We start from the raw sequence: 24,036 nt of genomic DNA, 5'->3' as shown, positions 1-24,036 counted from the left end.
TGAGCCTATCCCAGCTGTCTTGGGGCAAGAGGCGGGATACACTGAACCAATCGCCGGTCAATCGCAGCCACAAATAGACAAACAACCATCCACACTCACATTTCACACCTACGGACAATTGAGATTGTTCATTCAACCTACCATGCATGTTCTTGTAATATGGCAGGAAAGCGGAGAAACAATAATCCATAAATAAAACAAATATTAAATTTACATTTATTTTCTCATGGGCTGACATGTACATGTATAGCTGCCGTCTACAATTATTTTGCAGAACAGTGCAACATAATAGTAAATAGTGTCCCTTGACCCTGGTAGTGTAAGTCTAGCCTTTGAGCAGTGGCCATTGTTTGAGAAAACACAGTAATGAATTCTCCGACCTACTGTACAATGACAAGTTGCACCTCGCGACGCTCCATGCAAATCCATGTAAAGGCTCAAATAATTTACATAAAGGGAAATAATGTGGCTGCTGTTGTGCGCACGCTTGTCTCCTTTGTTTATGTCAATCAGGGGGAGGGGCAAACCCGGCAGAAACAATCAGGCTCATCAGCATTAGTAATTATTTTCCTCCAGCATATCTCAATAGGGGGGTTAATGGTGTTGTTTTGTTTTTTTATCTCCTCAGGGGCCATTTTAGTTGGCTACAGCTGGACCGCAGGGTATTAGAACATGAATTCCCCAAGAAATCAGGACCCATTGTCCTCTACTTCTGTGTCAGGTGAGTTCTTCATCCACTTTGTCCCCCACTTAAGGATTGTGTGTGTGTGTGTGTGTGTGTGTGAGAAAGACGGGCCGTTATGATTGTGTCTTTGTGCCTATGCCTCGGTGCCACATGAATGTGGTCGGTTATTACGGTCCCAATAAAATTGCGCTGGCCCGAGGAATTAACTCCCGGCGTGTGGGCCTCTCAAGAGCCGCCAATCAAGAGCCTCGCTGATCTCAAGTGTGTGCACTGTTTACCATTTCCCACCCCTCAACAAAGACTGCTTGACATTTTTATAGAGAGGAGTGCACATTTGTTAAAAAGATGTTCAGCTTTGCAGCTTGTCGAGAGTAAAATGTGGTCATTCACCAACTCAAAATGCTACTCGTAGAAAAATATGAACTGCTGATGCGAAACACACACACACACACACACACATAAACATGCAACCTCAGATAGCCCTGAGTGAAAAGCACAGGCTTTGTTTTTGGCCCACTGGAGTTCTTTGTTCCCCACACACACATCCGGATAATGTCACTGGCCCACCCCGCCCCAGCTCCCCTCTGGAGAGTTCCCCATTGGCTAGCAACATGCGTAGCAACGCGGTACACTGGGCCAAACAATGCTGCTGAGAAGTCGTTCCTAGGTTGACATTTACAACAGGATGAAAAATAATGACACAATGCAGCGACTGTTCGGCAAAAGCCTACTGTCGTCTCAATTGGAGGAAAGCAGTGGTGTCTGTGCAGCAGGGACTTTTTAAAAAATGAATGCATTTTATTTTCTATGATGCGCTAATATGTTGTAAATCATGCCGATCTGATCATGTGGTTGGAAATCGGAGGCGATCATGTCATTTACAGCTCAGGTCAGAAGACTCTTTTTTTTTTTTTTTTTTTTTTTTAATTTTTAAAGGTCATAACGCAACAACATTTTTTACTAAATCAAACAGACATAGCTTAGTTTTTTATTCACAATGTGCTCAATGTATTCATGTGATCATTTTGGGTATGTGCGGTAATAAATAATCAAGAGGCAGAAAACCACTGCACTAGGCTTCGAGCCATATAAAAAGGTATCTTGTTGGGTTGCATTATTTCAAATAAAATGATTTGAGACGATTTAAATGTACTGTTTTCCTTAATGCATTAGCCAGGTATTCCTTGCCTTCAAACCCTCGAAACCTCACATCAGCCGTCGTAAAACCAAGGTCCCCCTGTATGTGTCTATTTACAATTACTCACAAATTACAAAGACAGTGTCCGTAACTCATGACATTTAGCATTTTATAGCCCTTATATATGAAGGTAATAGGATGTGGAAGGGGTGGTGTAACTGCTGAACTAAGACCCCAGTTAAAGGTTCTCACTCACTCATTCGCTGCCATTGTTCAGTCCAATCATCAGCCTCAATACCTTCCACACACACACACACGCACACACACACACGCATGCACCCCTACACACGTGGACTGGCAGATACAAGACTGATAGAACAACAATCAACCCAAATGTCAACGCTGAATTCATTTCCAGCCCAAGCATATTGTTTTCACTGGCATAAAGTATAAGGATGGTTGTGTGCGTATGGTATTTGAATCACGCTTAAAAATGTACGGCTCTCATCAAGGGTATGGCTTTAATTAAACGTTCATACGTGGTTATCGATCGGGCCGGTCTTCCATTTTGTCGACGTTCAATCGGTAAAGCAATAAGGGCCCTCCGTCGTTGATCCTTTTACGATCCCTCGCTGTCACGGCCTATAACCTAAATCAGTGTGTTCCCAACCGTTACCTAGCCAAGAAATACATCAAATAAAATCTCGACACCAAGCAAAAATGTCACAAAAAGCGAATACTGAAATAATGATGATCTTGTCTCAATTTACTCACAAATACAGTACTTCCTCAGGAAGAATGTGAATACCCCTAATGGGCAGTAACGCCAATCGTATGGAGTTCCATAACCATTTAGGTTGAGAGGGAGCCGGTATGTTTTTTGGTTAATAAAGCGTTCTTAATAGAACAGCCGCAGAACTACATCCTTACTGAAGCACATCTCAGAGTTTTATCTTCTCCTCAATGTTCATGATCTTACTTTGGTGCTAATAGGCTTAATACAAGAAGCCCTTCCAAGATGTAAGACACTTTTTTTGTTACCCAATCAAATTTCAGCCTCTATGTGTCGTTATGTCAATCTAATCTGCCCAAGGCCTTCACAATCAGGAGTGTTGGCCAATGAAACTTAACATTTATTTCGTCCCAATGTTTGTTTGTTTAGTCAATCAGATTTCAAATGCATCCTCATAGGGCCAAACTGCTGGCCTTCGATGGCGCCAGCATTTTTCCATCCACCGATCGGTCCATCAGAGCAAAACATCCTAGTTCGAAAAACAACATCTGTAGCGATGTGCACACATTGATTTCATTTATGTTGCACAGTTGTGGGCTGTTATATTGTGTTTTTGTATGGCTTGGGAGTTTCTACAATATAAGTGTGACGTGATAGTTGTGATATTGAGAGATGGATAAAGTTAGGTATGTCATCAGGTACCAAACACATACTAAATAAATGGCCTGCCGCTGTCTAAATGTATGTGGTTAGGATGGATGGCCAAGAGGTGGTAGGAATTCATTTAGTGTGAAGCATCTTTTAACATGGGCACTGAATGAGTAGCTTCCTTCCCAGCATACTGCCATCGTAGCGTCCCTAAAGCTCTACGTGCATGCATGCATGCATTCATGAGCTAAATTTAGAAGGCGTTATTATGTTACTTCCCTGCCTCACAAGCGGCCCGCCAGAAGTGGGTTACTGTGCTTCGCCCTCTACTGTGTGCGTGCGTGTCTATCTATATGTATCTTTACAAGCCAATATAGGGATACGGCAGACATGGTTTAAGGATCTGAACGTGAGATACACAAGCTCACGATAAAGAGGACTGTAGTGCCTCCTTGTGGTCATTTTGATGGTCACACACAACAGCAACGCCATTAGGTACACCAGCTGTTTAATGAGATCCAGTCCAGTGCAAGGGCTGAAAGCAATAAACCTGCCTTTACACTTATAGTAATACTGTAATGCTTTGCTTGTCATGTCAGTGATCTTTATTGGTTTTACGAGAGGGACGAAATATTAGAAACAGCTCACTACAGTGCAGCTCTTCTCCATAATAGTAAATATAATGTAAAAGTAGGGGGCGCTGCAGACCTACTTTTTGTACACGTGTATGGCGACTTTAAAATATCAAATTTTTCGCCAGTGTGTGCAAAGTTTGGTGAATTTTCGTTGACGTTTAGTTACTCAAAAATGTGAGTGTTTACAGTGACTAATAATAATAATAATAAGAAGAAGAAGAAGAAGAGACCTGCATTGTGTCATTATTTTTCATCCTGTTGTAATGAAAACAATAGGATACTGGCAGCTTCGCTACTCGGTGCCCTAATGAATAGCTGTCCAACAAGTGCATTTTCATCCTTTTGTCATATAAATCTCATTCGACTGCATAGGTGTGCCTAACAAAGATGCCAAAGTGTGCACGTGCTCAGTGCAATCGTTTGTGTGCTGTTTTCCTTGTTGGAAATGACACATTGTCTTTTGTTTTCTTCATGTTCAGGTTCTACATAGAGAGTATATCATACTTGAAAGACAATGCCACCATTGAGCTGTTTTTCCTCAATGCCAAGTCCATCATCTACAAGGTAAATCAGCTTTTTGTTGCCATAATGTATACTGATGACTAGATTACTGTTTGGTATGTCATTCAAAGTGGCTCTGCTCTGCAGCATTACTAAATAACTTAGTGTTAATAATACAGAAAATTAAATCCATGTTTCTTCCTTTGCTTCTGCAAACTTTATGGAAAATGAAAATAAGACAGTGACATGAGATTTGGTCCTGCAAATGACAAATGATTTCATTGATTGAACCATTACCGGTCATCTGCTCAGTTTTGTTAGTGGTGCAGATGAGCCAATCAACCAAATATTTGATAATACAAGCATGAAGTTTAGCAAAAATTGCGGGGTCGATTTAAGGGGGGAAAAAAGTGCTAACCAACTGAAATTTCAACATGACAGCCAATTTTTTGGCAATATGGACGTGTTTTGTTTACTGTTTTAAATATATAAAGTCAATGATTTGTATAAATAGCCAAAGTGCAGTTATTATTGAGATACATTTGGGGTTTCTTTGCCATATTGCATTTACTGACTTTAATTTAGAGAACAGTCTGTGCCTGTCAGGAATACAGTGTAGAAAATGATTGCCTCATGTGGAAAATATGGTAAGTTCTCAAATTACAGTTATATATCTTCAGTTCTAAGTTATGTATTGCTGTATATTTGTCCACATAACTTACTGTTACTATTTTTAGTCATCAAGTAAGAGCTATACTGCGGGGAAAAACAAGATATGATACGTATTTGAACACGTTATTAACTATGTCCGAACTGAATGAACATCCATCCATCCATCCATTATCTGTACCGCTTCTCCTCACAAGGGTCGCGGGGCATGCTGGAGCCTATCCCAGCTGTCTTTGGGCAGTAGGCGGGGGACACCCTGAACTGGTTGCCAGCCAATCGCAGGGCACACAGAGACAAACATCCGCACTCACAATCACACCTAGGGGCAATTTTTAGAGTATCCAATCAACTTACCATGCATGTCTTTGGAATGTGGGAGGAAACCGGAGTGCCCGGAGAAAACCCACGCAGGCACGGGGAGAACATGCAAACTCCACACAGGGAGGCCGGAGCCGGGATCGAACCCACGACCTCTGAACTGTGAGGCGGACGTGCTAACCAGTCGACCACCGTGCCGCTGAATGAACATAACATGTTATATCTAAAAGACACCAATATTAGATTTTTTTTTTTTTCATGGCTTGCACTTTTTTTCCTCAATTAGTGAGTTACAGATTATTTTCATACCACATATCATGCTTGTCAATTGAATGATTCTGGCCAAAAATCACACTTGGCTGCTTCGGCCATGCCAGTGGTTCTCAAACTTTTCACACTATTAAATGCAAACATATTGAATGTATGTTAAAGACAACTGAACTGTACTTGTTCAGGGATTTCTTCGCACTTTAAAAATCACTGCCCTATACCTCTGCTACTGCTGCTACGCCAGTCAAGCCTTTAAGTGTCGTGTCCAGAAGAGGGCAACCATCACCCAAAATTATAGCAGCCTTCCATAAATCACATGTGGGAAATCATGAATGGATCAAATATGAGCAGCTTTTTTTCCCCCTCACCATCATTAATATCTACTTGTCATAATAATAAAAATAATAAAAAGCAGACACATGTCGATTTGTGATGCACAGAAAGAAAACAATGTGTTTGGTGTGCGTTACAAAATGACACATTTGCGTTTGAAGGGGCAACGCTGTGGGTGGTACGCTCTCAGTCTGTCTCGTGTTTCATCGCGGCCGTCTGATCTCACCAAGCCAATTAAGAGGTGGATTGGAAAGAGAGCATTCCTGGCATACTTGGCCCAGTATTCACATCCACAACCACCCTCCCCCCATAATATACATTGGATAATATAAACAGAGACGGGGCAAAGAGTTCTCCTTGCTTTCCAAATCTTGATTTTCATGTATCATGTCTCCCAAGGTGTAAATAACCCTTTAAAAACCAAATATGCAATCAAAAATAAGTTAAGAATCATCAAGAAGCTTGGTAGCCTCCCAAATCCCCTCCCCCTAATCTCCCAGCCCCATCCACATGAAGAGGTCACGAAATGAGAGATGGCAACAGTTTGAAAGCAGATGAAAAGAATTACCAGGCAGTCTTTGGGCAAGACATGAACATCAGAGACATTTCAGTGGGTCCACACCCCATTTTGGCAAAGTGTCTCATTTCCATCATGTCCTTCATGTGTCTCTTTTCTCTCATAGGAGCTCATTGAAGTGGACAGCGATGTCGTCTTTGAACTGGCTTCCTATATTCTCCAAGTAAGATAAAGTGCTTCGCCGCCTCCCCTGTCCCCATTTTCCTCAAATGGCGCACTTGATCTGATCCAAGGAAACGGTCCCCTTTCCACAGTGTGGCCACAAGCGTTTGATGCTAATTGACGAGGATCAAACTGGCATTATGTTATGCGCTTGTCGGTCTGTCAGAGATGGTGTAATGATGCTTCCAAGTTGAAATACCCAAAAGCCTCCACTGTCTTTGTTGGCGGCCATCGACATTCCTGGCTGCCCTCAGCCACTTCTAATGTAACCCAGCAGCTGGGTGACGCTTTTGGTTCACATAGTCGCGCCATTTATAAGTATGTTTGCATGTGTGTATGTGGATGCGCTTACGTGGGTAGAGGGTTACATTGACTTTCGGGCTGTAACGATTTATTCGAATAATTTGATTAACTCATTCACTGCCATTGATGAATTTATTTGTCTTTTCACAGACCAGCCATTCAATCCACGGAATTTATCTATATATTTTTATCATTGTTTTTCAAACGTTAGGGTAAAAGAGGGTCTGAAAATGTCTGGCAGTGAATGAGTTAATTATTGTATTTTTTTTTTTTTTTTTTTAAAACACGTTGAAGCACAATCTCTTCCTTGGAGCTTCCCACATGCGCCACTCAGTGTAGAAATATATTGGGATGAAGCCCTGTAAAAAAACAAGACAATCCGAAGTTTGGGAACCATTCTCACTTTAAAAAGAGGATAAAGTGCAATGTGTATCACAACGGCACGTCTACATTCACAAGGTTAATATAGTTTAATATAGTCTACCTTCGCTATTTAGAATGTATTGCAACGACCCCACAACTGGTCAAAAATAGATACAGCCATTGGTGGGTTTTCAATCCTTATATTGAACAAGCATTAAAAAAACAAACACGTAATAATAAACGCTTTCATTCAGAAATTTGTCAAAGGAGACAATCCACACAGATTAACGCAGCATGCAGACTGGCTAACAGGTTAGGCAGTTAACAGCCGGCCAACTCTCCACTTCACTGATGTCCACATCCACCTTTTCAAGCCATACACACTCAAAATCACAGATACTACAGTAGAAGGTGAGGATGACAACCCTAGGTGGACAAAAATAATACTTCCACTTCTTAGGTGACATTTGTAACTCGTGTGAATTTGGCCTCTCAACGTAATGCAAAAAAACGACCATGTGACGGCTTCTAAGATAAGGTTCCACTGTATCTCCTCTCAGCGCCTTGAAAGACGGTGGTGTCATTTTCCTCTGTGATTGCAACCAATAACAATGCAATGTTTTATAATCCAAATTCTCCCACACTCATAATCCCTCTTGTCATTTTGCAGGAGGCAAAAAGTGATTTCACCAGGTAAGACCTCTCACTATTCGTGTTGCTGTCTTCTCACTGAGATACACTTTTATTTCATTCAACTCGTTTGACTCTGCGCAAAGCACCACGACACTGTTGGAGTCGCTAACGAGGCACGCTTGCGTCTATGGCTAATAACACATTTCCAGTGTGGCTGTATTTACACAAACGACACAAATCACATGTGCAGACACCAAAATTGTACGTCGATAAATCCCAACGCGCCAACGTCAGGCAGGGACAAGAAAACAATGATACGATATGATGATATAATATGTTAGCAAAACGGACTCCGGTGTGAAGGTATCAGAATCCACGCAGTTTTTTTTTCTATTCTTGCTGCCATGATGCTTATTCCAATTGTCACACTGGCGCGGAAAAAAAATGCAGTTGTCACTTTAACCATTCAGTGGAAATCTTTCTTGCGCTGAAGAGATAGAAAACTATACATAATCATATACTGTACGGTACTGTATATGTGCAACGAAAGAGAAAGATGAAGTGACAGTCCTTGGCAAGGCAATTTACCGCAAATATTACTTTAATGGGTAACTGTGAAGTTAATCAGCAAATGTAAAGATTGGTGTAGACAAAAGTATTGAGACACCACCCTCAATTACTAGTTTTAGTTGAATGACTTTGGTTTGGAAAAACTTGACAGCCTGGACCTCAACCCCACGAAACAAACTAGACTGTGAGCCTATGACCTCACAAGTGTTCCACAGAGCCACTCCAGCATCTTGTCGGAAGTCATCCACATGCTTGGAATCTGATCTGCAAAATGGAAATGTCTCGTAAAGGAAATCACCATGCTTCCCTTTACATTTGCCTGTATAGCATGCAGTATGGGAACTCTGTTAGTCATGCCCATGAGGCATTGAGGCCACACCCACACGTGATTTTTTTGTATGTCCTTGTGTGTGATGTCGCCCTCAAAGTGTGTCATCCTTCATCACTTTGCCTCAGCAAACAGTGACATACTGCAGCAGCCTCCACGTCTGACCTCATTTCCTCCAGTCAAGCATCCTGCATGCCCGAGTTGGAATGTGACAAACTCCGGTGACATTCCTGCCCACTTCTCTTTCTCCCTCCCCCCGCCTTACACCCACATACTGTTCGCCCTATAAGGCCTACCCCCCTGTCCCCCAAAGCCATATGCAACATTTCCCTGTAACTCTACCGTGCTGTTTCTCAACCTCCAATACAGTCCACTCACTCCTAGTGACTGGATACAGATACATAACCTGCTATATAGACAACAAAAAAAAAATCTTATGTGCTGTATCAGAATAAGCTTCAGTTTTAGTCACTTTAATCAAAGAAACACGAAATAGGCCTGTTGAGTCTCCATTGCCAACTGGGCTGCATGACACATTTCATTTTTTTTTAAAATAACTCTTAAGAGAGTCTGAGAGGATATGTGTCATCATGGCAGCTGAAAGAGAAAAAAAAAGGCATTTAAATGGATGTCTTCAGATCAAACAGGACGTTTCCAAATGTCGATCTTTCAATGCGAAAGCAGCCTTACAAAAGCATGGAAAGTTTGTCCGTCATTAAAAAAGCAAAATAATGCAGCAGGTAGGTCATTTCTGTATATCAAATTGCTTAGTCAGCTCATCATTTTATGTATTGTGTCACTCATCGACTTTGCTTTTTGACCTGCTCAATGTGTAAAGTGCCTTTAAATAATATCTATTGTGAATTGGCTCAATATGAAAATTTATTTTCCAGATGACTCCTTCTTTCACAACAAATACAGTAGCAATCTGGCCAAACAGTTCGATTGTTAAATGGAGAAATCACATAAAACCCAAGTGGTTTCCTTTCCCTAAACGTAAATATGTAATTTAATGCAGTTGTAAAAGCATGAAAGTTGATCCTGAAGGTCTTTAGAAAATGACTTTGGGAAAAAGCTGTATGATCCTAGAGTGTAACCTATGAAGTACAACAAATTGCGTTCACACGTCAAAGACCCAGGCAGACTGTCGCTGGGAGATCTCCCTGGCACTCAATTCCGAGACGGTCGTGTTCCCAGGGCTTCCCCCAATCCTCCCGGTGCTTGGCAGACAGACTTTGGGATTAATGCGAGGTTTTCGTGACCTCCTGCCAGAGGCGGTCTAAAAACTCCATCCAAAACCAAGTCTGTTTGGCTCATTGCCTCATTTACGCTTTCTGTCTTTTCCCTCTTCCATCTTTTTGCTTTTTAATATCGCTTTAATATGCTTCTTTATTGCTCTCTATTCTTCCTGTTACTTGACTCTTTCCTGCAGCACAGAGCATCCGCTGTCACTCTTTAATGTCTTCACACTTGATTTAATGTCCTTCTTCCAGTGTAACATGATACAGTCATCTCGCTACAGTCCATCGGTGTCGCTTCAAAGCTTTATGAACCGAAAAAGATGTGTTGACCATGCCTTGTGGTCTCTCTCCCCTCCTAGTAACGAGGCAACCAGGTCTGACCTAAAGAAGCTCCCTGCTCTGCCCACCCAGGCCCTAAAGGAGCATCCGTCCCTGGCCTACTGGTGACAGTCAAATCTACTCACCTTCCTCCTTCTCTCAACTTCTTTTGTTTATTTTCAAAGCTTTCCTTCTCCCTTTGCAGCGAAGAGCGGGTCATCGAGCACTACAAAAAGCTCAACGGACAGTCCAGGGGACAAGCTATCGTAAAGTGAGTGTTAGCGCCACTTTAGCATGATTAGCCTGTTTGGCTTCAAGTCTCACATGTGTTGTCCGTTCCTCATTCTCACAGCTACATGAGTATTGTGGAGTCCCTGCCCACATATGGAGTACATTACTACGCCGTAAAGGTACAATTTTACTACCCTGCCTTCTTTTTTTCCACACCAACCTCTTTTCACCACGTGTTGTTTTTCATTCTGGACTTTTAAGCAGTCAGTGTGGAGCCATAATGGCGCTTGAAGCGATCTGGGCTTTGGGTTGTCTTATTTCTCTTGCTGTCAAACCATCCACACACACACTCAGGTGATGTTTTAATTGTCGTTTTGTCACAGGATAAGCAGGGGATCCCATGGTGGCTGGGACTGAGCTATAAAGGCATATTTCAGTATGACCATCAGGACAAAGTCAAGCCAAGAAAGGTGAGATGACTCCAAAGCATCCCTGCTTTCCCCAGTCGGTCAAAGATGAAATACAGTGGAACCTTGACTCACGGGTGCTCCAATTCGAGCGGGGGGGGGGGGGGGGGGGGGGAGTAGCACGGGAGGCACTGTGATGCACGGGCATGTGAACCTAGCCTAGGTTAGCACTGCAGGCAAATGCGACCCAGATACGACCTATATCTGATTTTTTTATGACAGTCTGAACGGCTTAATTCCGATTTTTTCGCTTTCATATGTGATCCTAGATCGGATACGTATCCAAATTTTTTCAATGCGACCCCGGCCTGAACGGCCAAGTCGCATATATCCGACATTGACGTATCCGGAGCCCAAAAAGCGACCCGTGCAGGAAGGGGAAAAGTGCTGGCAGCAGGGGATCGAATCTGCAGTTGTTTTGAGTAACATTATTGACTCTATATTTTACTTTACTTGAATCCCACTTGAAACATGAAGCATAAAGTGGACATTTATGGCGATCGCAGTAATTCAGCTACGGCTCGGATCGATTCATTTTTTGCGCACGGTTATGACATGACATCATCGTTAGTTATGTCTCCATGAAATGAGATATTAAAGCATCACCTCGTGATTTTCCCCAAATACTGTATTTATTTCCACCTTCTAACTAATCGCTTCACTGTATAAATACCCCGACACGCTCGACCACATTTACTTCCGCAAACACGTCGGGAGTGACGTCGTCTCTTCTTCTGCGCACGTGGGCAACTTTCGTGACGCATGTGTTCATACAGCAGACAAGACCGAGGTCGCATTTATAATGTAATATGAACGCTTACACAGAAAGATCGTGTTTTTTCAAAAAATCCGAATTGAGCATTAAGACCTGCGGTGTGAACCTAGCCTAAATGGTCACGACTCATATTTTTTCCCCGCCGGTGAGTCAGTTTATTGTGTTAGAGAAGAACAGTGACAGTGTTTCACAGATCTGTCTGTCTGTCTGTCTGTCTGTCTCTCGCTCTCGCTCTCTCTCTCAATCTCTGTCTTTTGCTCTCACTCTCTTGCTCTGTCTCACTCTCTTGCTCTCAGTCTTTTGCTCTCTGTCTTTTGCTCTCACTCTTGCGCTGTCTGTCTCTCTCTACCTCTCTCTCTCTCTTTTTTGCTCACCTCTGGTGCCCCCCGTCATGTTTAAAGCCATGCTTATTGGCATTTTGCCTCTTCTCACAAGGTGTTAATGGGTTTAACACCATCCCTGAACGGCCACCGACACACTCTGCAGCACATAAACCCACACACGCGCTCACAAATTTGCACACACACTCACAGGAACTGAACTGAGTTATGAACTCGTCATCCTGATAAATACATCCTGTCTGCTGAAGCTTTCCTGTTTGTCACAAATGATTTGTCTGTGTGTTTCAGTAACAGAAGTCATCCAGCTAAATTATGTTGGGTTACAGTTTTGAGAAACCAAATGAGCTATTTTATTAGGTGTAAAAAATTATACTCTGTTTAATCGTTATTTGGCTTTCACCATATCGCTTATTACTCCTGGACAGAATGAATGATTGCCGCTTTTCTTTGTAAAATGTCAAAAGGAAGCGGCAAGAAGGAGTGTGCTAAAACCATATTGAACATTCCGACACAACTGACTTATCAAGCATTACCATAACCATAGCAACAGCCTCTCTGAGGCTCTTGTCTGTTGTTATGTATCAGAACTGACCACTGCACCACCACTTTCTCCACCCCCTCAAAACCTCCATGATACACACTGTCACTGTCCAATGAAAAGCATCTATAATCAACACAGCAGTTACCTTCCCTTAGGAAGTAATACAAATTAAATGAATCAGTTCAACGGTCAGTCTTCATTTGAAGCCTTTTTAACCGTACAGGCAGGTTATAAGCGACTTCAACGTTGTCATGCAAATGTAAAAATGATGTGATGCAAAACATGACGTTAATGCTGTATTAACTTTCAGAACATATAGCAACTAAATAAGGGGGTAAAGACTTAGGGCTCTATTTTTGTGGCCAGCGCAAGTGCATCACAAAAAAATATATATTGTAGCTACATGCTTGCCTTTAACGATACAATGTATTGACTACATATATGGAACATTCCAAGACGTGACTCAATTCCACTGAACACACGGTTTTCATTGGTGAAAACAGGATGTGAAGTCTTTAGCAGGAAGATATACATACGCCTCACTAAAAGAGAGGGAGAACAAATTCTCAGTCAAGCGTACCGGCTCCAGTAATCACTGACTCACGCTGTCATCCCTTGCTTGCCACTGAAAGGCTGATTCAGTTAGGCAAACACACAACACTTAATTGTGTGCTATTTTGGAGTGACTTTACTATCTTTTTTCCCACAGTTAAAATAATTACTGTGTGAAATGATCATCCGTAAGCTACTAAGTGACTGTACTGCGTATAATACGCTGCTAGCGGCTTTTATATTGCTTTTTATGGTTACTGTATAAGACCCTGTTGCTATTTGGGGATGTGAAAGACCACACATGCACACGCACACACACACACACACACACACACACACAGACACACACGCACGCACCTGAAGCTCACAGCATTGGAGGTTCTACTACATCATTAGACAGACGGCTCTGTCGAGTGACTGACTTCAGGCATATCATATGATTTCATTTTTGAGCGTACCCACCCACCCACTCGCTGGAGCGCAGAGGCGCATCCAGACATCCAGCCGGTTCCCATTACTTTTTCCAGATATGTCATCCCTCCAAAATGGCACAGTCCCATGAAAACAACAGGAAAGAGTGTATGTGCTTCGCCTTGACGACGGCTGGATACACCAGAACCCCACCCACATGGACGTAGCATTGCAGTCCAGCTGTAGAAAGGAATAATAGGCCAGCCAAGGCTATTTAAAAACTATTCTTCTCCAGTACACCGAAGAAAGGCCTTTACTCTTTATCAGATCTGACCTTTACTATATGACATACTCAGGATACGGGCGCCCGATTGTTAAAAACTATATGCCAGCTCTGCATCTGCATGTGAATGTTTGTGCAGTGATGTGTGTATTTTCGTGTCTCGGATTTAGGATTTATAGCATACATGTGCCTGACTCCCAGGCTCTGCACTACCCTGGCTTTGGCAGACTTCTTTTTTTTTCTAAAAAAAAAACGAAGGCATATGTCAGCATGGAAGTGCAAACATGTCGTGTCTGAACACAATTACAAATGTCTCTTATCGCCATTATTCTGGCCAACACACACAGTCCTTCACTATCTGCCTCGACCTGCTATATTTAGCACCATGCTACATTAGCGCTTCATACTCCATTGAGCAAGAAGTCTGATAAGAGAGCACACTTTCCTTCTGCAGGACTGCAGATGAAACGGTAGGAACATTTAGCAGTTTTTCATGTCGATTGTCAAGACAAGAAAATGGTAACAGTTGTTTTTGTTGAAAGTTTGTGAGTAAATTATATATATTCAGGCAGTTGTCACAGAGAGGACTCAGAAAATTCTTCACATGGTTAAAAAATACAGAATACCAAACAGTTAATACAAAGAAAAAAGGGTAAAGGAAAATAAGTTACATATATTTGAGTAGACCTGTTTGGTTAAAAATCAGTAGTTTCTCATTCTTAAAAGAATAAGCCCTTCAGGCACAAAAGTAAGTTTCCATGCAGATTTTCACCAATTACAAGCCCTCTAGTTGGAACTCGGCATTCTGATTAATATTGTGTTTGTGGAATATAAATTGAGCAGAAAAATGAACCCGTTTTTAGCCATCTCAGGGGTCTTTACCTGAGGTCTTTACCTGAGCCCCGAGCAACTGAGATGTCATTTTCAGTTGATAGAAGTGACAAAATGGCCGCCCCCAGATATGGCTAATTAAATCATACTCCACAAACACAATATTCATCAGAATTTCTTGTTTCAACTAGTGGGCCTGCAAAGAAACATATTCTGGAAAAAAATATGTTTGAGTTGACTTCTGCTTTAATAACGCGAGAAAGACGGCAGCTTTTTCGCAACAATAAAATGGTAATACAGCACTGTTCTAAACATTGTAAGATGTTATAATGGTTTATCAGCTATTCATTTCAATCCCTATCCAAGACATCCATTGGCATATTCCACATCTGTCCTGTAAGTTTATGACATTCTCGTCTCTCTTGTTCGTCACTCCATTGTTTTCCCAGGCTGTTCAAATTCCCGGACCAACTTGGTCTCTCGTCTTTTCCTGCCTGGTCCTCCCTGAGTCTTACAGTTTGTTTACATTTTATTTTTATGTTTTTTATCCTCACTTCCTTCCAATATATTTTGTTGGCTGTGCATTTGCTCGCGTCGGGGCTACTCGGCCCTCACGGCTCTCTTTCTCTCTCTCTTTCGCTCTCTCCCCATAACGAGAACCAGACTCAGACAGTGTGTGTTTATGTGTGCACTAGCTCTGATCAAACAAAGCAAGGGCACTTCAATTGTAGAGAGGAAGGAGAGGAGATGTGGGGAGGGGGGTGGTCACCAAACGCCCCATCACTCCTCCCCTGGACCCTTTTTACTCACACACACACACACACATACACGCGCACACACACTCTCCTCCCCGACCGCAGAGCAGGAAGCACAGTCCCTGTGGGAGGGAGGAGGGGTCAGGAGCCCCAAAAGCCCCCCCCCCCCTCCCTCCCTCCAAGTCAAGTTCCAGGAGAAGAGGAAACTTTACACACTTTCACTCACACACACGCCTACAAATGGTGAAGCGGAGGATGTAACAGCACACATGAGGAATACGTCTTTCGGCTTCTTATATAGCGCGCGGTAATCAAGCGCTGTGAGCTCTCTTCCCTCCTCTTTGTGGTGGAGAAAAGGATTGCCTTCAAAGTTGCGTGGACTCATTGTCGCGCCGTGTTTTGTCTCAGGTGTTCCAATGGCGTCAGCTGGAGAACCTCTACTTTCGAGAGAAGAAGTTCTCCGTGGAAGTTCATGACCCCAGGAGGTAAATCTATACAACAGACCGACCGTTGGAACGTGAAGGCAATTTGATTATATGCATTTCCAATCAAGGTAGACTTTTGACTCTTATTTAAACATATTGATTAGTCCTTTATTATTGAATAACACAACTAGTTCATTGAATATTGCTGCTGTTGAATTCTACTCCCATTTATTATTTTGACATAAGTCATGTTTCTCTATCTTTACTGTTCCTGACTACACACACACTGCAAAGTTTTCAGCCTTGTCTTATATGCTGGAACAATAGTGGGTGCATGAGTCTACACGGCAACATGCTACTTAATGCCATTCAATAAGCAGCACTTTGGCGTGAAAGATTGAAGTGTTGCCCATGTTATACGTTTAATGTTGAACTTATTCATTTCCGGCTGGTTTTAAAGCAGTCTCTCCTATATTATGTTCTGTGACGATATAAGCACCAAACCAACCAAAAGAAAGAGTACACTCACTTCTTTCACCAGAAAGCGGTTTCTGGCATTTCTGTTCTTTAGTAAGCAGTAGTCAACCAGGTGTTGGTTACGCCAAAAACACCGGTTTCTGACCAGAAGGCGGCGAAAACAAAACAGAACAGTGATTTCAGTGCTTATGTTTTTTTGCATTTGTTACACCTAAAACTATAAAGCAACAAAAGCAAGACTGAGAAAGAATTTTTGAAAGCAAAATAGTACATTTATTTACAGCTAAACAACTACGAAATGCGCAAAGACCGATGCTGACTCACCGCATGGCTTGAGTTTAACGGCCGTGGCTTTTTTACATGGGGGTCGTCATTCACTCCCTGAGTCATCTTTTCTCACAATCGCAACACACACTTCCTACGACCTACCACGACACATACTCCATTTATACCATACATATACTTACTCTGTTTGAGTATGAGGCATTTCTCTCCTTCGTGATCGACGAGACGAAATTACCCTTCCAATCTACATCTACTCAAATCCAAAACAATGCAACACCGCCATCTAGACAGATCTGTTCATCTTTACAACAGTTTAAAAACTGCGACAAACTGGATGAGATCCTCCTCCGTGCCTACTCAATGAAAAATATATTTAATATATAAACATTGATGGCAGTGAATGCCTTTAATATAAGTCACTTTTAGTGTCGTGTTACACTCGCCCATATGCGCTATGGAACATAGATGAGAACATGAGCCAATGCAGAAATAGGGATGGAACTAACGGATTAACTGACAGTACAGTTATGTACTTCAGTAAACACTCTCTTTATGCACATAAATAAAATATAGATAAAATATCTATCTAAAATATCAAACACACACGTCAAAAAGTTTTGACAAGGGAACCCCACGAAGGACTTAACATGTATGTGAGCGGGCCGCTTTGTTGCCGAAGTGACCCGGCCTGTATTTATTTAACATGGCTCCATATGTGCGGTGTTGCGGGGGGAGCAAAAACAGTCAGGGACAGGGTGAAACGACGAGCAGCGGTGTTTTCTTTGAGAGGAGCTGTCATTAGGGTTAGCTGGCCGTGAGTGTGTGTTTAAATAAGGATGAGCAAACACGCCAGCATCGTGTGTGGCTAATATGTGCCTTCTCTTCTCGCAAGCAGCGGAGAAGCCTTTTATTGCTGGGAAAGTGGCACTCTAATAGGCATACAATGTTTGCCCGCTCCACCACTGTACACATACATCGGAGATCTTTTTGTGGAACGTACTTACTTGTCCGGTTGTCAAACCTTTTACACCAAGTATTACCATCATTGCCAACATTTAACTCATTCACTGCCAGACATTTTCAGATACTCTTTTACCCTAAATTGCAAAAAAATAATAAATTCCTGGAATTGAATGGCTGGACTATGAAATGACAAGTAAATTCGTCAATGGCAGTGAATGAGTTAAAGGGGAAGTCAACCCAAGAAAAGTCTTTGCAATAATATGGTCTATGTGCCTTCACTAGTCTAAACATGGCATTCTGATTAATATTGTGTTTGTGCAGTATGAGTAAAGCAGCAAAATCCACCTGTTTTTGGCCATTTTGTCACTTCTGTCGACTAAAAACGACATCACAGTTGCTCAGGGCTCAGGTAATGGCCAATCACGGCTCAGCTGTTTTCTGAAATTGAGCCATGACTGGCTGCCCCCTGAGATGACTAAAAATGGATGGATTTTGCTGCTTAACTCATACTCCACAAACGCACTATCAATCAGAATGCCACGTTTCGACTAGTGGGCCTGCATAGAACATATTCTAGTAAATAATTTTTGGGAGTTGACTTCCACTTTAAATACAGCAGTATACAGGCGTATATGTGCATATAAAAAATAAGACTGAAGATTTATTCCTAAAAAGAGTGTTTAATATTCTTGTAAGCCACTGTAACATTATGCACAGTTTAATGTTAATATTATTCTAAAATATGGTAAAAAAAAAAGAAAAAGGCTTTATCTAAATCAGGGGTGCCCGCACTTTTTCTGCCTGACAGCTACTTATGACATGACGTAGCAATACATTAGTGAGGACTTTCTGGGTTTTTTTGTTTTTTCTCTATACTGGACTCTTTCTATGGTCATTGCATGAACAATTGTTTAATTTCCCATCGGGAGTTTTGTATTATATTGTATTATGTGAATAAAAAAAAAAAACAGTAGTGAGGACGAATGATAGGCTGGCGATCTACCCACGATGCCTTTGGGATCGACCGGTCGATCGCGATCGACGTAATGGGCAATCCTGATCTAAATAATGATTACATTAAAATGCATGATATAAAATATGGTGTAAAATAATTTTCAATTTGATGTGGTCTCCATATTGCAGATTGTAACAATTGCGGCATCACCTCAATGGGCGCGGGTTCAGTGTTGTCATTTTTCTGCATTCAGTGCATATAAAGAGGCCTTGTGTCCGCTTCTACTGTAGGGCGTCGGTGACACGCAGGACGTTTGGCCACAGCGGCATCGCAGTGCACACCTGGTACGCCTGTCCGGCCCTCATCAAGTCCATCTGGGCCATGGCCATAAGCCAACACCAGTTCTATCTGGACCGCAAGCAGAGCAAGGTCAGCAATTTTCTCCTCACCGCTTCACTATTACAATGCACACAAGATCAGCGGTTGAGATTCTGGCAGCTCTCGATGATAACGTCCTCTTGCTTCTCGCACTTGTATGTGTCCAGTCCAAGATCCACGCTGCACGCAGTCTGAGCGAGATTGCCATCGACCTCACCGAAACGGGAACGCTGAAAACGTCCAAACTGGCCAACATGGGCAGCAAAGGCAAGATTATTAGTGGGAGCAGTGGCAGTCTGCTCTCATCAGGTTAGTACACGCATGCATGCTGTATATGTATATGTATATGTATATGTGTGTGTGTGGGTGTGTGCGTGCGTGTCTGTGCCCGCGCTTGTGCGTGCGTGTGTGTGTTTCAGGGGGTGTAAAAGTGAAAGATTGATAGGGCAAGTGCATACTTGGGCGGTGGCATTCGAGCAGGGTGTTGGTTGACAGCTGGATGTACAGAAACAGCTGCCTCCATAGAGAAGCCATCGATTGTGCACCTCACAGGCACACGCACGCACACACACAAAAACTTTTGTTCTCAAGGGGCTGCATTTTATTTTTAAATCGGACAGGTGGGCCAGTTCACATGTAGAAGTGTTTATTTTATTTTAATTTTTTTTGTATGTAAAAGTGTGTTAGTTATACTATAAATCAGTGGTCCCCAACCTCTGGCATGTCGTAACCATTTGGTACGAGCCACACAGAGAAACGATTTTTACGTTTTTTTCGCGGAGCATCTACATCTGCCCCCCAGGGCAATCTACGTAAGGCTGGGTGATTACATATATGATTGAGAATCTTAATATTACGTTACTTTCACTTGCAAGTTAAAGTAAACAGAACCTAATAGCCAGACGTAAGCAATGACCGAACGTGCAGCTAAACGCGCAGCTGACGGGTAGCAATGACTTGGCGTTATCTTCTGAAGATGAAGCTATTTTGACAAAAGACATTATTCACTGAAGCCGTTGTGCATGATACAGTATGGCCTCAAAAACGGGCAACGCAACAATCATGTTGAATCATTTGAGCACATACAACACAAGTGGTATATGGAAAGTCATGAAAATGTGAGTTTGCATACCCAGTGCATGTAGGATTACCATAGAGGTGCAACGATTAACCGATTAATTGGCACCTGATCGATTCGCAACTTAATTGGTAATTATTTTTCTGCTGCATAATTTAGCCGTGACCAAAACAGGTTGACACCAATCAAACAAAGCTCTTTATAATGTTAACGCTCAGTGGCTTTAAGACCATTCATTGTCTGTATGTAGTCCGTGGCCATACTTGGACCACCCTTGCCATGTACGAATCACTTCCCGTGCCTTTCTGTATATAACCTCCTTCGCCCTACGTGTTGTGCACACTTGTCCTCCAGAGTCCCCCAGCCTCTAAATTTAGTGTTTATGGGAATGTGAAGTTCATGGGGTCAAACGTCATCTTTTGAATAGCGTTTTCAAACAATGCGGACATGTGCTGAACAAGTTGTGTGTTGTGTGACGCGACAGGAAGTCTGTCTCCCACCTCGTCCTCTTGAGTGTGATATTCAACTCGTTCTTGTTCTAGCTAAACTGTTTCTACGTTGTCGGGTCATTTGTCCACCATCCACTGCTGATTGAAGGTCATCTTGCCGTAGTAGGTTATATCCGTCTCCGTGCCCCTTTTTAACCGGTAACTCCTTGGTTCGACAAGCTTTTTCTCGCTATTGGTGAAAGAACACGCAAATTTATCTTAGCTCTCCATTTCACTGCCCTCAATCTCTTCTCACATCCACAGTGGCATATAGCAGCAATTGTTTAGTTTATAATGATTATGCAAACATATTCATATTAATGTTTAATACACTGTATTGTATTTATTTTGTAATTCAAAATATTATTTTATATACCGGTATATTATTTTTTAGATGTACCAGTTAATGTGTTTCATTCCTTCCTCATTGCTGCGCTTTGTTTTAGTTTGCAGTCAATTTGTATTACACCACCTTCCAAATTATAATGCAAATGATGTTTTGCAATCCAAACAGCAGCTCTGGGAGGCTATTCTGACATACTGGAAAGAAATTCGAGCAAGTCTGTCCAAAAACTCACAAGTGCAATGGATGCAAGGATTGCAAATGTGCTGTCAAATTAGAGGTCCTATGTTAAGATGTGTTGGATTGAAATAGCGTTCAATTTCAGCAAATACAGCCTCCTAGCGCTGCAAATTCAACAAATGACTATTTTCAGTTCTTTACAACCAAAGCAAAGGCTTGAAACAACCGTTGTGTATAGTAATTTGGAACAGTTTTTATTTTTGGAAAAAAAAATCTTATCATTGGGATATTTGTTTGAAAACATTCAATTTATTCTGTAACAGTTGATGACTTAAAAATTATACTAAGCTCCATTTGGATAGACTATAAAAATCTGAGGCAAACCTCACTTGCATAATAAGTTGGAATTCTATGAGTTATTGCGAGTGCTTATGTTTATCGATCTATCATCCTATCTACGAAGTGACAAGATCAGAAGTCACTGCAATGAATACAGCAGAACCTCCGCCTTGGAGCATAATGTCTCTAAATATTAACATGAGCCTCAACGCTATGGTCCAGTTTGTTTTAATAACATTACAACCCGATGTAGGTGATCCATGGTCACCATGCCAACAACAGACACTGTTCTCTTTATAGTAGGCCAGTCTACCATCCTAAGGACTATTGTTTCATGTTGCGCCTTTCAAAGCCAGTGTCAGAATAGCCAACAATCCAACCTTGACTGAATTAAAGCCATGTGTTGTGTTTTTTTTGTTTTTTTTTTTCCTGCCACAGCTTTCTCAGCGGGTGAGTCTTGCGTTGTTTCTGTCTTTCCCCAAGGAGAGGGCAACAGTGTGTCTGTGTGCTTGTGTGTGAGCAGTTTGTCTTAAACTTAAAGGCGTGTTACAAACAAAACTGGCACCATCTCTGGCCCCCCCAGAGATTGTGCGTCACCGACTTTGTCCTCTGCACTGCCCCCCCCCCCCTTTTTCCTTGAAACAAACAGCTTCCTTATCGAAACGTTCCACTCACTTCCCTGCAAACATCCTGGCAGGCTTGTGCAGGTGCATGGACAATCTCTCCTTCTTTCTCCCGGGCAGCCAAGACCCCACAACTGCAAACAGCGGCATACCAGCACTCTCCTGACACTTAACCGCTCGGATTGTTTTGCAGGCTCTCAGGAATCAGACAGCTCCCAAACAGCCAAGAAGGACATGTTGGCTGCGCTGAGGGCCCGCCAGGAAGCACTGGAGGAAACGCTGAGGCAGAGGCTTGAGGAGCTCAAGAACATCTGCATCAGAGAGGCTGTATGCCAAGACTTTGACAAAAAAAGATCTTTGCGTCTAAGTCTTCATTTGTAACCTCATTTTACTTGAAATTTGCAGGAGCTGACAGGGAAACTTCCCAAGGAATATCCTCTAGACCCAGGCGAGGAAGCTCCCACAGTGAGGCGAAAGATCGGGACTGCCTTCAAACTGGATGAGAAGAAGATTCTCCCAAAGGGGGAGGTAAATGATTTTCATATTTTGAAGGTTTTTCGCTATTTAAAACCTACCTCAAGTCTGACATGCTTTTATCAAAATACCCTTTAATATTCAGGACCAGATATTTTCATTGCATGCATATAAACAGGTGAATCTCAATAAATTAGAATATCCTAGAAAAATGCATTTATTTCAGTAGTTCTGTTGTGAAATCACATATTAATTAACCAATTGTTGAATACAAAATGAGAAATGTAAAATAGTTTATTTTTTTTCAAACTTTTTTATATATTTTAATTTTTCATTGATTGGGATAAATTATTTTTGCTACATGTTACAGTACAATGCATGGTTGCCAAAACCTTGTTGCAGCACAGTACCTTTGATGCCAAATTTAACTGAGAGTAGGATTGAGATGTTTGACTTGGTGATCCCTACTTGACAAATCCCAGCAGAAGCATGGAGAAAGACAGCCTTGTTACGGACACCGGTTTGTTATTATTGGAGCGTTGACTGTTTCTATAGAGAGGATTCAGCGGTGAGAAAATATGCTGCGACCGAGATAAATTATTTCTCTGCACCGTGCTTTCTCTGGCAGCCGGTGTATGCATATAGAGTACGGGAGAATTACAGTGTCTGCAAAATAAGACTGTTGTTGTTTTTGGATTACGAGCATGTAACTTAATTTAGCTCGCTGGTGTTGCCCACATTGTGGCGTCATATCCTTACATGCGCTCGTCTCAGGAAGAGGAGCTGGAGCGGCTGGAGCGGGAGTTTGCCATTCAGTCGCAGATTACCGAGGCCGCCCGGCGCCTGGCCAGCGACCCGCACGTGAGCAGCAAGAAGCTGAAGAAGCAGAGGAAGACATCTTATCTCAACGCGCTCAAGAAACTACAGGAGATTGAGAACTCCATCAATGAATATCGGATTCGCTCTGGAAAGAAGCCCACGCAGAGGGCATCGCTTATAATTGAAGGTACCAGCACACTCTGGATTTGTCATCACATGACAGTATTTTCTTATGTGGTATTTTATACTCTAATAGACGTCACTCTCCCTTTGATTGTTTTATATGTATGGCCTGGAATTTTATTTAATTCAAACAGTGAACAGTTGGTGATCGACTTAACTACTTCTGCTACCCGTATAACTTCAGTAACACTTATGATGGTCAGTATAAATGCTGCACAAAAATTAGAACTATCCAGAAAAACAACCTTTGAATAATCTGACAAAAATATTGGGAAAAAAATTGACAACCATATGAGAAAGCTTGGACAAAAATCTGTCAGAAATATGACAAACATACACAAATCTTACCAAAACAGCAAAAATGTTTAAAAGATGGTAAAAAAAATTGCATTAAAAAAAGGAAATAAAACAGTA

The 24,036-nt window shown here is 42.0% G+C and overlaps 1 protein-coding gene across 9 annotated transcripts in view; it reads left to right on the top strand.

Annotated features, from left to right (window-relative positions):
• frmd4a (FERM domain containing 4A) overlaps positions 1 to 24,036 on the top strand; it is a 113,416-nt gene that overhangs the window by 78,958 nt on the left and 10,422 nt on the right. For 5 of the 9 annotated variants that reach the window (XM_086027880.1, XM_086027879.1, XM_086027875.1 and 2 more), the window contains exons 4-18: positions 629 to 721; positions 4,319 to 4,403; positions 6,614 to 6,670; positions 8,006 to 8,028; positions 10,467 to 10,550; positions 10,631 to 10,696; positions 10,778 to 10,835; positions 11,040 to 11,126; positions 16,021 to 16,097; positions 19,005 to 19,146; positions 19,263 to 19,404; positions 21,962 to 21,973; positions 22,340 to 22,473; positions 22,552 to 22,674; positions 23,395 to 23,626. In XM_086027880.1, coding sequence (XP_085884006.1) covers positions 629 to 721; positions 4,319 to 4,403; positions 6,614 to 6,670; positions 8,006 to 8,028; positions 10,467 to 10,550; positions 10,631 to 10,696; positions 10,778 to 10,835; positions 11,040 to 11,126; positions 16,021 to 16,097; positions 19,005 to 19,146; positions 19,263 to 19,404; positions 21,962 to 21,973; positions 22,340 to 22,473; positions 22,552 to 22,674; positions 23,395 to 23,626 — 1,415 coding nt within the window. The remainder of the gene's footprint in view (positions 1 to 628; positions 722 to 4,318; positions 4,404 to 6,613; positions 6,671 to 8,005; positions 8,029 to 10,466; positions 10,551 to 10,630; positions 10,697 to 10,777; positions 10,836 to 11,039; positions 11,127 to 16,020; positions 16,098 to 19,004; positions 19,147 to 19,262; positions 19,405 to 21,961; positions 21,974 to 22,339; positions 22,474 to 22,551; positions 22,675 to 23,394; positions 23,627 to 24,036) is intronic. The other 4 variants (XM_086027873.1, XM_086027878.1, XM_086027883.1 and 1 more) reach the window with 2 other exon arrangements.

Source organism: Filicampus tigris, chromosome 4 (assembly GCF_054856515.1).
Source record: "Filicampus tigris isolate MCC_2025a chromosome 4, RoL_Ftig_1.0, whole genome shotgun sequence".
NCBI classification, from domain to species: Eukaryota; Metazoa; Chordata; class Actinopteri; order Syngnathiformes; family Syngnathidae; genus Filicampus; species Filicampus tigris.
The sequence above is the reverse complement of the archived record's forward strand: the minus strand, read 5'-3'. Positions and strand labels throughout refer to the sequence as shown.